The sequence below is a fragment of the Pistacia vera genome, unplaced genomic scaffold (genome assembly GCF_008641045.1).
Source record: "Pistacia vera cultivar Batoury unplaced genomic scaffold, PisVer_v2 Contig163, whole genome shotgun sequence".
NCBI lineage: Eukaryota > Viridiplantae > Streptophyta > Magnoliopsida > Sapindales > Anacardiaceae > Pistacia > Pistacia vera.
The window spans coordinates 516,932-533,260 of record NW_022195716.1 but is presented as its reverse complement, the minus strand read 5'-3'; the positions used below and the strand labels follow the sequence as shown (position 1 = coordinate 533,260).

The 16,329-nt window shown below is 31.1% G+C and overlaps 1 protein-coding gene across 1 annotated transcript; it reads left to right on the top strand.

Moving 5' to 3' along the window:
• The first annotated feature begins 5,007 nt into the window (after nucleotides 1-5,007).
• Nucleotides 5,008-10,468, top strand: LOC116125351. The gene is given in 11 exon segments (XM_031411085.1): nucleotides 5,008-5,038; nucleotides 5,041-5,069; nucleotides 5,143-5,229; nucleotides 5,231-5,267; nucleotides 5,355-5,430; nucleotides 5,897-5,969; nucleotides 6,807-6,902; nucleotides 7,324-7,374; nucleotides 7,943-8,314; nucleotides 9,019-9,359; nucleotides 10,223-10,468. Coding segments are annotated over 11 exon segments (1,221 nt in total). The 3' UTR covers nucleotides 10,251-10,468.
• The last annotated feature ends 5,861 nt before the right edge of the window (nucleotides 10,469-16,329 follow it).

Genomic DNA, 16,329 nt, shown 5'->3' with positions numbered 1-16,329 from the left:
TTCTTTGTTGCTGGATACATCACCATAATCCTTGCAATGTGCATTTTCATGTTTAAAGATTTTTGAAATTTTCTTAAGATTCTAAAATATTTAATTATTAATATTTTAATAAAAATAATTATTGAATTATAAAATAAATTGATTTAGGGGTAAAATGAGAGATCACAATTTAAAGAAGAGGTATTTTAGTTATTCATTATTGGTGATGGGTGACATTCTTCCCAAGTTTGGGAGGGATCCAACACCACTCTTATTTCTGATGCAACTTTTATAAATCAAACCAAACCAAACATGACCCAGTGCAAAGCTTCTTCTGTTACTATAAATATGACTGTTTTGTAAAAGAGTAATGCTAGTTTTACAAAGACACATACAAAGTGGGCATACAAAGACAATCTCTACCCTTAATTTGCATGATTTCTCTCTCTTTCTCTCTTTCTCTTTTTCTGTTTTTTTTGTTTTTTTCTTCTGGATGATGTCACTTTGTAACATTCTTTGTATGAGTCTTTGTAAAGATATCATTTTTTTTTTTTTTTCCAAAACATAACAAATTTATAATATGAGAATGATTCTTGGTTTCATCAAGGGGATACATTCATTGCACCATAACAAGCATTAATAAAATCAAAAACGAGAAGAAAACTTTCTTAAATAAAACAGTAGATATATATTTTAATATCTATAGGCAATTCTTTAGTCAAGGATTGTCCCACAATAGACAATATGTTTGAATGTCTATTCATTGGACCGAAATAATATAAATTTATTTGTTAAATTGAAATTATATTTTTTACATTAAAAATTATTTTGATATAATTATAAGAAGTTATGGATATCAAAGTTTATCCAAAGGTACTAAATAAGGACAGTTGATCATTTATTATAAACCACATAATTTGATATCAGTGGATTGAAGATAATTTACCTTCCCAAAAAATAAAATAAATAAATAATTATAATGAAATAAAACTCCTCTAGGCGTATTTTCGTCTTCTCATAATCTCATTTATACTTTTATATACTTAACACTGAAGGGGCAGTTTATTAAAACAACCTTTTAAGTTTGGATTTAATTAAAAAGCTATCAAGTTTTAAAGTTTTACTAGATAGTCATATTATTGATTAAGGGTAATTAGGATTAATGAAGTATTATATAATCTTTTAAAAATTATACTATATTCTCAAAAATCTGAAATTCTTGCAAACAAACCCAAACATCTTCTTCTTCCCCTCCCACCATTAACGCATCTCCACCTTGGTTACTGTTTCTTCTCAGCTTCGTCTACATCTTCTTCTTCGTCTGCATCTTCTTCTCACTTCTACATCTTCTTCTTACTCCTTCCTCTACATCTTTCTTCTTCCTCCTTCCTCTATTCTTCTTGTTCCTCCGCCATTAACACTTTCTTCTCCTCCACCATTATATCTTCACCGCAATCCCCCTCCTCCTGACATTTCGTGTAAATATGTGTATCTTCTCTTTACATTTTATATTTAGATTTACAAAGTTTATAATGGTGGGTTTAGGTTATGATTTTGATTTAGTTGTTTAGGTTGTTGGGTTGTATTTGATGTAATGCAAGTTGAAAGGAGTGAAATTTATTGAAAATTTGTTCTGGGTATGTGTTCTGGGTATGATGGATCGATTGCAGGTGGAGATGGCTGAAAATGTATTTTTGGATCTGATGGATCGCTTAAGCGATCTGGTATATGACAGAGATCGCTTAAGCGATCTGGTATAAGTCTGGTATATGGTACCAGATCGCTTAAGCAATCTGGTATAGATGAAGATCGCTTAAGCGATCTGGTTAAAGTCTAGTATATGCAACAGATCGCTTAAGCGATCAGTATATAGCAGCATCGCTTAAGCGATCAGACTTATTTGTACTAGGTCGCTTAAGCGATATACTGGATCGCTTAAGCGATGCAGTAAGCAATTTAGCCATGCAGTAAGCAATATACTTCGGTAAGAAATATATTCCATAATGTTTATTTAATATTTAGTCTTTTTTTATTAATTATTAATTATTTTTTTCATTTCAATAGAATGTGAAAAGAACCACTTCGTTCTTTGTCATAAGCACCATACATAAAACTGAAAAATCTATTGTTATTCTATTATTTTGTGTTAGTTCTTGGCAAGAAAGTAATATAAAAAAATATAATATTGATATAAAATTGAACTCTGCAACCATCTATTCTGCACTCTGTAGACCAGGCTAAATAGACGAGATCGCTTAAAACGATTAAGTTAATTTACTTCAATATTTATTTTCCAGTTTATGGACATATGTTTAATATAGACTTAAAAGAACTAATTTAATTAAAATTATAACGGTCATAGTCCACTGAACAAACCGTACACCTATATGTTTAATATAGACTTAACATTCTACACCATATATGTTTAATATAACCGTAAAAGAACTAATTTAATTAAAATATATAACGATCATGACCACTGAACAACCGTACACCTGATATGTTTAATATAGATTTAAACATTCTCCATCATATATGTTTAATATAGCTGTAAAGAATTAATTTAATCAAAATATAATACGGTCATGGTCCACTGGACGAATCGTACACCTGATAGTTTAATATAGACATAAACATTCTAACCATATATGTTTAATATAGTCGTAAAAGAACTAATTTAATTAAAATATAATACGGTCATGGTCTACTGCACGAATCGTACATCTGATATGTTTAATATAGACGTAACATTCTACACCATATATGTTTATATAGCCGTAAAAGAACTACTTAATTAAAATATAATATCGGTTATGGTCCACTGAATAATTGTACCCCTGATATATTTAATATAGACTAAACATTTACACCATATATGTTTAATATAGCCGTAAAAAAACTAATTTAATTAAAATATAATATCGATCATGATCCACTGAATGAATCGTACACTTGATTGTTTAATATAGACGTAAACATTATACCACCATATAGTTTAATATAGTCGTAAAAGAACTAATTTAATTAAATATAATAACGTTTATGGTCTACTGAACGAATCGTACACCTGATTGTTTATATAGACGTAAACATTCTACACCATATGTGTTTAATATAGCCTTAAAAGAACTAATTTAATTAAAATATATAACGATCATAGTCTATTGAACATAACATGATATGTTTAATATAGATGTAAACATCTATACCATATATGTTTAACATAGCCGTAAAAGAACTAATTTAATTAAATATATAACTCGGTCATGTCTACTGAACGAATTGTATACCTGATATGTTTATATAGACGTAAAACATTATACACCATATAGTTTAATATAGCCGTAAAAGAACTAATTTAATTAAAATATACAACGGTCATGGTCCACTGAATGAATCGTACACCTGATATGTTTAATATAACGTAAACATTCTACACCATATATGTTTAATATAGCCGTAAAAGAACTAATTTAATTAAATATAATAACGGTCATGATCCCCACTAAACAAACCGTACACCTGATATGTTTATATAGACATAAACTTCTCCAATATATGTTTAATATAGCCGTAAAAGAACTAATTTAATCAAAATATAATAACGGTAATGGTCCACTGAATGAATCGTACACCTTATATGTCTAAGATAGCGTTAATCGTTTAACCAATCTAGTGAAGTACAATAAAAATAATCCAAATACACTGGATCGCTTAAGAGATTTCATTTCTTGCTTAAGCGATCCTGTGTATTTAGACTTAGTCGCTTAAGCGATCTGGTTGTATTTATGTTATCGCTTAAGCGATTCTATCTTTTACATTTGGTTGCTTAAGCGTCACGAACAAGACAGAATCAATAAGTGTCTAGACGCACGATCGCTTAAGCATTTATTCTATCGCTTAAGCGATCCTTTGCTTTTAACCTTGGTCGCTTAAGCGATTACAAATCGCTTAAGCGATCATGTCCGAGACAGAATAAACTTCTGCCTAGATGCACAATCGCTTAAGCGATTAAGTGTATCGCTTAAGCGATTCTTCGCTTTACTATTGGTCGCTTAAGCGATCATGAACAAGACAATAAAAAATGCCGAGACGCAGGATCGCTTAAGTATCGTTTAAACGATTCTTCGTTTTTATTGTTGGTCACTTAAGCGATCATGAATGACAATAAATAGTGCCTAGACGCATGATCGCTTAGCGATCCTTTGCTTTTAACGTTGGTCGCTTTAAGCGATTTATAATCGCTTAAGCGATCATGTCCGAGGCAGAATCAACTTCTGCCCATGCATGATCGCTTAAGCGATCTAAAATCGCTTATACTATAGTCGCTTAAGCGATCTTCTGTCATATACCAGATCGCTTAAGCGATCCTTTGCTTTTACTCTTGGTCGTCCTTAAGCGATTTTAGATCGCTTAAGCGATCATGTCTGACGTCTGACGCTTAGATTTGCGTCAGCATCCTCCTCTTCAGTTTCAATTTCAACTCTTGCCCTCCCTTGTTTCACCATAGAATATTCGTCCGTCGACACCGTCTCCTCTCCTAGTGGAGCAACTTCAGTCATCGGAAGTTACTCCCACCACAACTTCTTCTTCTCCATTTTTGGTAGACCCAATCATGCCTAAAATTTGGGAGTATATGGTGGTTTTTTCTGTTTCTTTAAGGACTCAGCCATTATAACTTAATCGGAATGACAATGAATGAATAAAATGCAAGAGCAAAGAATTGAGAAATTGCAGAAAATTGGAAAAAAAAACGAGAGAGAGAGAAAGAACATAGAGAAATGTGTTCTGCCTTTCAAATTTTAAATCACTCTCTTTATTATACTCTAACCCTAAATTTTTAAATCTTTTCACCCTAATCCTTTTTACTGCTTTAATTACACTTAAGTATGCCACGTCATATTTTTTAACCTAAAAAAATAAAAAAGATTCTTATGACATTTTGTTAATGGAAACTTGGGATGGCCGACAGTTAAATTTCCTCATAACACTGAAATCAAACGAACCAGAAAGACCAGAACGGTGTTAATGGCGGAGAGCGATCATCCCAGACTGATACTAAGAATTTCCTAAGCACTGAAGAATGCAAGGTCATTAGTATTACAACTTTTTTTTATGGGTTTTCATTTTTTTTGTTTTGAATTTCCGAAATTTGATTTATAGGAACTGAATTCATACCACAAGTTGCAGCACATGGGGTATAGACCCAACGTCTTCTCAACCACTCTTTCTCATCTCATCGCCACTAATTTCTGCTCATTTCATCATGCCTTTTGTTCCCATCAGAGGTAAGACCATCTACTTTAACACCATCCTTTTCTTTTCTTTTTTTTATTTACTAAATAAATAATTATTTTTTTCGTTTTTAATGGCAGAGAGATTGAAAGAAAAACTTGAGGAGTTTTTTGGCTGTGAGTATGAGCTTGTTGTGGAATTCACCGGCTTAATAAGGTCTTTTTTTATTTTTTTTTATTTTTTTTTTATTTTTTATATTCTAGTAATATTTTCTTTTTTTTTTGCAGTTGTTATTTTTAAAGCTCATATTTTAATAGCATTAATCAGATTTGTAATTTTTTTTTCAGCTCAAATTGTTACAAGTTTTGCATTCAGTATTACTGGTGAAAAGCTTTAAATTAGTGAACCTTGTAGTGAGATGCTGTTAGGAAAAACCCTTATGCAGACAAAGAATTTACTTGTGGAAATGTGGACATGGTGGCTCTTATTTGAGCTGACTTATTGAGAATATAGTTTCTTTTTTGGGTTTATACTGTGATGTCTTTTCATCTGCATTCTTTTGCAATGTTGTGATAGTTATGTGTTTGATCGTGCTTTCCCTAGAGAGTAGTAATATTTCTTTTAGTTTTTTTATTAGTGATTACCATTTAAAAATCTGATTATAGCGTTTATCAATGATCAGCTGGACCAGAGGAGCTAGCATTGGGTGGCACAGTGATGATAACAGACCCTATCTCAAACAACGGGACTTTACGGTGAGTGCAGCTCGTGTTTACTTTGTTTATTTTTAGCAAGTTCTTGAATTTTGATGTCAAGGGATAGATTGAGATTCAAAATGATGTATATATATCAATATGAGAAGGAAGTGATAGGTACTGATTCAAGTTATTATTTTAATGAACAAAATTTTGTTGGAGCTTTACAAATATTGTTTCATGAAATGCATCTTTTAAAAAAGGGAAAAAAAGAAATGTATAAATTTGGAAATGGCAGGGAGTATGGTACTAGTGATTTGTGCAATTAAGCTTATGAGAAGCACGGCTTAATACTGTTTGTTGAGGAGATTTATCCATTGTAAATGAGATTTTAACTGCCAAAATACTTGAGTTTTCAATGCTATTACATACTTTGAAGTTAGGAAAATCTGAAAAACAAACAAGAAAAAATAAATAAGCAGGAACAAAGATATCAATATCTTTACATTTTTTTTCACTGATTTTCATTTTAATAAATCTATTAGATGGTCTGAAAATCTTTAAGATTAGTGCGGAAAAATAGTCTGCTTGGTTATATGGTGCTGAAAATATATGAAAATAAAGATTAATATTCTCTACCAGAGACTGGTATTCTAAGTCAAATTTAATTAGTGTAGGTGATATTTAAACCATGGTTTGCAGCTATCTACTGAAAAACATCATTTTATCTTTCATTTTAGCCTCGGTAGTTTGCATCAATTATAACTCTCCTCATAGATCAAATATATTCTTATAGTGATGTATGAATTAAGTTATTCTCATGGTTGTGGCATCTGCTTTTTTATATAAATCTTTATGACTCCTTCTCACAGTTGTCATGCTTCTGTTGTTGAAAAGGCAGTCTGTTATTTGAATAGTTATGGAAAGGATTTTGAAGGAGGACTTTTTAACTTCCAGGAAGGAGAACCAAAAACTTTTGCACCTATGGCTGGAGTAAGTGATGTCACTGAATGCTTCTCAAGATATTTGCATTCACCACATTAAGTATAAATGAAGACTTAAGAGAGGGTTTTTTCATGTTCATACGTAATCATGAATTAAGAATGTTTAGTACACCATTTTCTAGGGAAGAAAGAGCACAAAATGTAACCTTTTATTCAGTAATGTTTCAACATTAAAATACAGTATGATAACACATGCCTATATGAGAATTTCCGAAAAAGCAGATAGAATGTGGCAGTTTTTGTTAGTAAGTGAAAGTACATGTTTAGACTTAGGTGACATTTTAATGCAGTGGTTTAATCATCTATAGTAGAAACTTGTAATTGTTTTGGTTCTCATCGTATTGGTAGCTTGTCATGTAAGGTCCAATCCACTGGATTTATTCTTGTTGATTTTTTTTTTCTTTTATCAGGATGTTGTGATGTACACAGCTGACAGCCGCAATATTCATTCCGTTGATGAGGTTCATTTTTCTCGTTCTTTCTCTCTCGTGTACATCGCTTTCTCCAATTATTATGTACTATGTTCCACTTTTTTAAGTAAAAGATTATTAAGTGGTTTGTTTTGGTATCAATATGTGAGCATCCTTTGAATGGTGAGGCATATGATGGTAATGTGATGAAAATTTATGCGTATAATGCTCCTATCTATGAGTGTGGTTTTTTAATTTTTACATCTTTTTATTTCTTCACTCATATTCATGGTTCTTCTGCATGTTGATTATTACTAGTAGTAGGAGTAGATTGGAAATTATGAAATTTTATTTCTGCACTGATACATATTAGAAGAATGTTGTATCAGAATGACTTGAGTGTTTTTCTTGAAGAGGGGGACCCAAACAAACTTTACACGATAAACTAGCACTGTACTTTTTATTATTCCTTTGATGATAATCTTCTATCAGTATAAATCATTAAAGCATTTATTTTATTCTTCAAAGCCAGAGAGTTATGGTTCTGCACTTTGGTTTCTAACTGCATCGTTTATGGATCTCATGGTATTCTGATGCTAATTTTTTTTTTTTTTTTCAGGTAACGGATGGGGAAAGACTAACACTTACATTATGGTTCAGTCGTGATAGTTCCCACGATGAGGATGCTAAACTTATTTCTATTCTTTCACAACAAAGCGTTCTGCATAGATCTGATAACGTGTTTGATACGTGCCTACCTTTACCAGCATCCAGTAACATGTACTGGTTTGCTCCCAATCAATCTTCTGATCAGGAGCTAGGGTTTAACATATGCTGGGCAAGAATGCTTGTTCTGGGATATAGTATTTATTTTTCTCAAGATATGGACAATTTCTCAGATTTCTCTGAACTACTGTTGGAGCCACTGCAATTAGCTAGGGCAGATGAGTTGTTCAGCAAAGAGTTCGTCAACATTTTGCATGCACTTCAGGTACTTTTAAGTTTTTCCTCTTGTAATGTTTATTGTAGATAAAAGAAGATTTAATCTGATGCATATATTGACTTGAGGCACCATAACGATGTCATGTATGTTTCATCTAACATTCTTGTCGATATCGAAAAGCTATGCTTTCTTCTGTGTCTCCTCACCATTTCACTCACTATCCCTTTGTAGAGATTTATTTAGTTTCCATTTTATGAGAATTCAGGAAGCATTGTACCTAACCAAGAAAATATTAATAAGCCTGCTGAATTTTCATTCATATTACATGTAGGAATTATTAAATGAACTTTCCAAATAGGTGAAGTCTCGATAGGTCTCCTCCTGAATATTTGATGGGTTGCCTTAACGTGTGCCCTTAGGGTATACGTTGAGACCAGTAGAAAAAAAATGAGCACATCACTGCAGTAGAATTTTTTTTTTTGTCTTTTTGTACATATAGACATCGAGATAAGCAAACGTTTTGTTTTTTAGTGGTCTTAGGACACATGTTAAGACAACCCATATTTAATTAGTTAACTCCTGAAATATTAGTTATGTGTAAGCGCGCAGGTGGGGCTGGTGCTCTAGCCCTACCAGAAGTTGTAACATTTTTATTCAATTATTAGTATTTATTCTTTTAAAAGAAAAAGCAGAAACTTCGATGAAGTGTATTCTGCCACTAGTGACTTGAACTAATTTGTAATGCTAAATAGGTAGTGCAGTTTTTCCATTGGAAAGCGTCTGAATTCCCAACTTCCAAAGTTGAAATAGGAGCTGACAAAGTGTTACAATTATCACAATCACAGCGGGAGAAAATCAGTGGGCTAAAGTCTACTTTTTTTAAGGATGATCTATGTGCTGGGTCAGCTTTCCACCTTGTCTCTATCGATGAGAATGAGCAGCATTCCTTTGATTGGGCTAAATTTTCTGCTGCCATTATGGCATGGGAAGGTTATATCTGCAAGTTACATAAAGAACTACTATTTAGTTTACCATGTTGGAGAACTCATCAATCAATTTTCAGTATTCCATTTAATGGGTCTCGAGAAGAAAGGTTAGTTTCTTGTTAGCTACTTGGACTGTGCGATGGTCTGATCTCTAATCAAATTAATCTTTTGTGTTGTTACTAATGAGTGAAAATGCTTGAATATTAGGGTTGAATGTTGTTGCTTATTTGGTAATTTCGGTTCTAATATTTTAGATTCATCATTCATTTTGAAGCTTCGTGTGCTCTAATGTATAATGTTTTGTGCTTAACAGAACAAGGAATTTTTGAACAAACCACTGGGTGACAGGATGAAAATTGTGCTTGGACATAAAAATCTTAATATAATTATAAGTTTCATGTGATTGACGAGGTTCTAACTGTGAATTCCTGTAATTGAAATTAGGAACCATCTCGTTGACAATGAACCATAAGGTAAGGATTTTTAGGAAACAAATTTGCATGAGAAGATTAGAAATTAAAACAATGTGTTTATTGTGAAGGGAATACCGTAATTGTTTCAATCTCTTGTTGTCGAAGCAAGAGAGAGAGGGATCAAATCCCGGTCCTGTCAAGAAGTGAACTTTAAAATTGGTAGCATATATGAACTTCTACTATTGCCATGGCTGACTTATAAGATGTTCCTTTGAGGGTTAGATGGTTTGATTCTTTTGATGATTGTAAATCTTTGTGGGCTACAAAATAGTCAATTTTAAAGGTGACAGACTTATCGGGTGTTAGTAATCAAGGGCTGTGTTTATTAAATTTGTCATAATTCCCCCCTAGTGACTAATTGCAGAGGTTAGAGGAAATTTATCTAATCTTCCTTTATTTTATTTGTACTTATAAAATTCACTTATATATGTATCGTTTGCTTTCCATAGATATAACATCTAAAATTCTCTCATTTGATATTCCAATATCTCCCACAGGCCACAACTAGCAAATCAGATATTCTAAGCAGCTTCATTAAGCTTTCTGGAGATGCTGCATTGGTGCAAAATGTTACCAAAAGCATCATAATTTAAAATATGAGCTTCACTTTGATTGATTTGCTGAGACATGAAGCCTTGTCCATCATAGCAATTCCACTGGATTCCGCCACTTTACATCTCCTCTCCAAGCCTTTGATCCTCCTGCAGTTGTTAAAAATTCAATTCCTGAGCTACTTGTATGTTCCAAGCCTTTGGAACATCTACTTGTATGTTCCAAACAATGTATATACATATCTACATTGTTTTCCTAAAAAAATGAAAATATATGTATGAGAATTTTGGTTTATAAGATAGATAGGTAGATTTTGTTATTGTTCTTACGTTATGAATTGTTAAAAATGTCTTGAAAATATTTACCTCAAGGATTGGTAGAAGGTGAAATTGAATCTTTTCGGTGACACCATGATGTCCAGCACTTATTGATTGTATGGTCATGATGACCCACTACTATTTTCCATTTAGCTGTTTGATTCCCTTAATGTTTCATTCACTTCCTTTACATTTCAAAAGCTATCAATTAACAATCAAAACAATATATTAATAACAATTTACTTACCCAATATATATATATCATTTATTTTTAGGGGCATACTTTCCCATTGGCCCAATTATCACAATTAAATTGTTGTTAAACCTTTGGCCATGATCAAGTGGTCCTTATTGGCTTAATAACCTCGCCAAGCAATGGCATCTCCCATATATATATTTATATTTTTTTAAAGTACTAATAATAAAATCAGAGGGCTTCTATTTATTATAACAAGCATAATCCATATTTTGTGTATTGAAGATTTTGAGGATCAATGTGTTATGGAAGGCAAGCAGCGTCAGTAAAAAATTAAATATTATACAGTAAAACCTCTTTATATTGATGCTTTCTATAAGAATAAATTTTACATAGTCATAAAAAATTATAGTCCCAATTTGAGATAATTATAAATAAGAATAAACTTCACATTGTAATAAGTTATAATTTTTTTAATTCTCATCTTAAGGAAAATTGGCTCTCTATAGTAATAATTATATGTATATTATTAAAAAAATATATGTTATGTTACATTAAAGATTTAAGATGAAATAAAATAATTATCTAAAGTTGTTTAAGACAATGATTTATGTTTTAGAGTTGTTACCATATTTTTTACCTTGCGAGTACGTAATAACTCGTTAACATGGATATTTTCTTGTTGAAGCCAAAATATTTTTGGCTTCTCAAGCATGTTTAGACCTTCATGATATGAAAGTTTTGTATTTCCGTACTATCATCCTCAGGATTATTTCCTTTCTCTTATTGTCTAATTGTCGCAATGATTTCTTCTTTTGTTAAAACATACACGATTTGTTGCTCATTTGAATGATCAAGAAGACATTAATATCCATTCGATTAGTGTAGTGAAGTTGTCGAATCTAATCCCTCAATTCTGCAATGACTTTTTTATTCTTCTCATCCACTTCATTTATAACTTGCAATTCATCGACATCGAAGGTCCTAATTTTACAATGTTTAAAACCATTGACAATTGTTTGTAGCTTCACATCAATTGATCATGCATCAACTGCATTTATAATTTCATCAATGACATTTTTCTTTACTGGTTCTAAGATATTATCTTCTATCCATTTCAAAAGTAGACAATTAAACCACTGAATTAAAATCCTAATACTACTAAAATATGAATTGAAATCTTAATACTATACTACTAAAACATGAATTATAAAATAAAAAATCAAAACAACAATTTTTGTAATTGCACCTCCATTAAGTTATAATCTCCTCATAGTAATAAAATTGGTTAGTCCTCATCATTATGACTATAGAGAGGTTTTATTGTATAATGAAATTAATAATTAAAGCAAGAAAATCATCATAATTTAAATCGGAATTTTATAAGAAGTTAAAACAAAACTTCAATGGTTTTGATTATTTTTATTATACATATATTTCTTCAACCTTACGCTAACTTAATTTTATCCACTTAATGATATTAATTAAATTTAATTAATTAGAAGAATTAAGTTATATGGAATTAATGATGTATTTAGGTGAATTAAGTAATTAAGCAGATAAACAATCAATATCATAAATAGTGGTGATTCAAGCTTTCATAAATATAAGATTAGAAAGTCAAATATATGATTGAATTTATTTATAATGGATTGAGGCATTTTGTTAGCTAAACAAATTGATGTATATATCTACATCAGAATATGCTTTATTAAGTATTAACATCAACATTGATGCCAATATGGAAATGGTATATAAAAATAAGTCTAATTAATTAATACCAACTTTAAATAATTTTTATGATTTGTAGAGTAATTGGGATTACACTAATTAATTTCAGTTCTTAAGGTTTCTGTTTTAAGTCGTTTGTACATTTTTTAAAATATTGTCCTGTACCATTATGGACAGAACAGACGGGGACTGGATTAAATTTCTTTTCGTAATACAAGTTATCTCAGCAAAGAATTTTATATTATGGGCTGGAAAGCATAAAAGTGGCAAAATTACCCATATAATACTATATAAATTAATGTTAAATTGGTGTGACATTACAGTAGAAAAAAAATGAGCATATCACTGCATTAGAGTTTTTTTTTGTCTTTTTGTACATATAGACATCGAGATAAGTAAACATTTTGTTTTTTAGTGGTCTTAGGACACATGTTAAGACAACCCATATTTAATTAGTTAACTCCTGAAATATTAGTTATGTGTAAGTGCGCAAGTGGGGCTGGTGCTCTAGCCCTACCAGAAGTTGTAACATTTTTATTCAATTATTAATATTTATTTTTTTAAAAGAAAAAGCAGAAACTTCGATGAAGTGTATTCTGCCACTAGTGACTTGAACTAATTTGTAATGCTAAATAGGTAGTGCAGTTTTTCCATTGGAAAGCGTCTGAATTCCCAACTTCCAAAGTTGAAATAGGAGCTGACAAAGTGTTACAATTATCACAATCACAGCGGGAGAAAATCAGTGGGCTAAAGTCTACTTTTTTTAAGGATGATCTATGTGCTGGGTCAGCTTTCCACCTTGTCTCTATCGATGAGAATGAGCACCATTCCTTTGATTGGGCTAAATTTTCTGCTGCTATTATGGCATGGGAAGGTTATATCTGCAAGTTACATAAAGAACTACTATTTAGTTTACCATGTTGGAGAACTCATCAATCAATTTTCAGTATTCCATTTAATGGGTCTCGAGAAGAAAGGTTAGTTTCTTGTTAGCTACTTGGACTGTGCGATGGTCTGATCTCTAATCAAATTAATCTTTTGTGTTGTTACTAATGAGTGAAAATGCTTGAATATTAGGGTTGAATGTTGTTGCTTATTTGGTAATTTCGGTTCTAATATTTTAGATTCATCATTCATTTTGAAGCTTCGTGTGCTCTAATGTATAATGTTTTGTGCTTAACAGAACAAGGAATTTTTGAACAAACCACTGGGTGACAGGATGAAAATTGTGCTTGGACATAAAAATCTTAATATAATTATAAGTTTCATGTGATTGACGAGGTTCTAACTGTGAATTCCTGTAATTGAAATTAGGAACCATCTCGTTGACAATGAACCATAAGGTAAGGATTTTTAGGAAACAAATTTGCATGAGAAGATTAGAAATTAAAACAATGTGTTTATTGTGAAGGGAATACCGTAATTGTTTCAATCTCTTGTTGTCGAAGCAAGAGAGAGAGGGATCAAATCCCGGTCCTGTCAAGAAGTGAACTTTAAAATTGGTAGCATATATGAACTTCTACTATTGCCATGGCTGACTTATAAGATGTTCCTTTGAGGGTTAGATGGTTTGATTCTTTTGATGATTGTAAATCTTTGTGGGCTACAAAATAGTCAATTTTAAAGGTGACAGACTTATCGGGTGTTAGTAATCAAGGGCTGTGTTTATTAAATTTGTCATAATTCCCCCCTAGTGACTAATTGCAGAGGTTAGAGGAAATTTATCTAATCTTCCTTTATTTTATTTGTACTTATAAAATTCACTTATATATGTATCGTTTGCTTTCCATAGATATAACATCTAAAATTCTCTCATTTGATATTCCAATATCTCCCACAGGCCACAACTAGCAAATCAGATATTCTAAGCAGCTTCATTAAGCTTTCTGGAGATGCTGCATTGGTGCAAAATGTTACCAAAAGCATCATAATTTAAAATATGAGCTTCACTTTGATTGATTTGCTGAGACATGAAGCCTTGTCCATCATAGCAATTCCTCTGGATTCCGCCACTTTACATCTCCTCTCCAAGCCTTTGATCCTCCTGCAGTTGTTAAAAATTCAATTCCTGAGCTACTTGTATGTTCCAAGCCTTTGGAACATCTACTTGTATGTTCCAAACAATGTATATACATATCTACATTGTTTTCCTAAAAAAATGAAAATATATGTATGAGAATTTTGGTTTATAAGATAGATAGGTAGATTTTGTTATTGTTCTTACGTTATGAATTGTTAAAAATGTCTTGAAAATATTTACCTCAAGGATTGGTAGAAGGTGAAACTGAATCTTTTGGGTGACACCATGATGTCCAGCACTTATTGATTGTATGGTCATGATGACCCACTACTATTTTCCATTTAGCTGTTTGATTCCCTTAATGTTTCATTCACTTCCTTTACATTTCAAAAGCTATCAATTAACAATCAAAACAATATATTAATAACAATTTACTTACCCAATATATATATATCATTTATTTTTAGGGGCATACTTTCCCATTGGCCCAATTATCACAATTAAATTGTTGTTAAACCTTTGGCCATGATCAAGTGGTCCTTATTGGCTTAATAACCTCACCAAGCAATGGCATCTCCCATATATATATTTATATTTTTTTAAAGTACTAATAGTAAAATCAGAGGGCTACTATTTATTATAACAAGCATAATCCATATTTTATGTATTGAAGATTTTGAGGATCAATGTGTTATGGAAGGCAAGCAGTCGATAGCAAAAATTTAAATATTATACAGTAAAACCTCTTTATAGTGGTATTCTCTATAAGAATAAATTCTACATAGTTATAAAAAATTATAGTCCCAATTTGGGATAGTTATAAATAAGAATAAACGCCACATTATAATAAGTTATAATTTTTTTAATTCCTGTCTTAAGGAAAGTTGGCTCTATATAGTAATAATTATATGTATATTATAAAAAAATATATGTTACGTTACATTAAAGATTTAAGATAAAATAAAATACTTATCTAAAGTTGTTTGAGACAATGATTTATGTTTTAGAGTTCTTACCATATTTTTTACCTTGCGAGTACGTAATAACTCGCTAACATGGACATTTTCTTGTTAAAGCCAAAATATTTTTGGCTTCTCAAGCATGTTTAGACTTTCATGGCATGAAAACTTTTGTATTTCCATACTATCATCCTTAGGACTATTTCCTTTCTCTTATTGTCTAATTGTCGCAATGATTTCTTCTTTTGTTAAAACATACACGATTTGTTGCTCATTTGAATGATCGAGAAGACATTAATATCCATTCGATTAGTGTAGTGAAGTTGTCGAATCTGATCCCTCAATTTTGCAATGACTCTTTTATTCTTCTCATCTACTTCATTTATAACTTGCAATTCATCGACACTGAGAGTTCTAATTTTGTAATGCTTAAAACCATTGACAATTGTTTGTGGCTTCACATTAATTGACCATGCATCAACTGCATTTATAATTTCATCAATGATACTTTTCTTTACTGGTTTTAAGATATGATCTTCTATCCATTTCAAAAGTGGACAATTAAACCACTGAATTAAAATCCTAATACTACTAAAATATAAATTGAAATCCTAATAATATACTACTAAAATATGAATTATAAAATAAAAAATCAAAACAATAATTTTTGTAATAACACCTTCATTAAGTTATAATCTCCTCATAGTAATAAAATTGGTTAATCCCATCATTATGACTATAGAGAGGTCTTATTGTATAATGAAATTAATAATTAAAGCAAGAAAATCATCATAATTTAAATCGGAATTTTATAAGAAGTTAAAAGAAA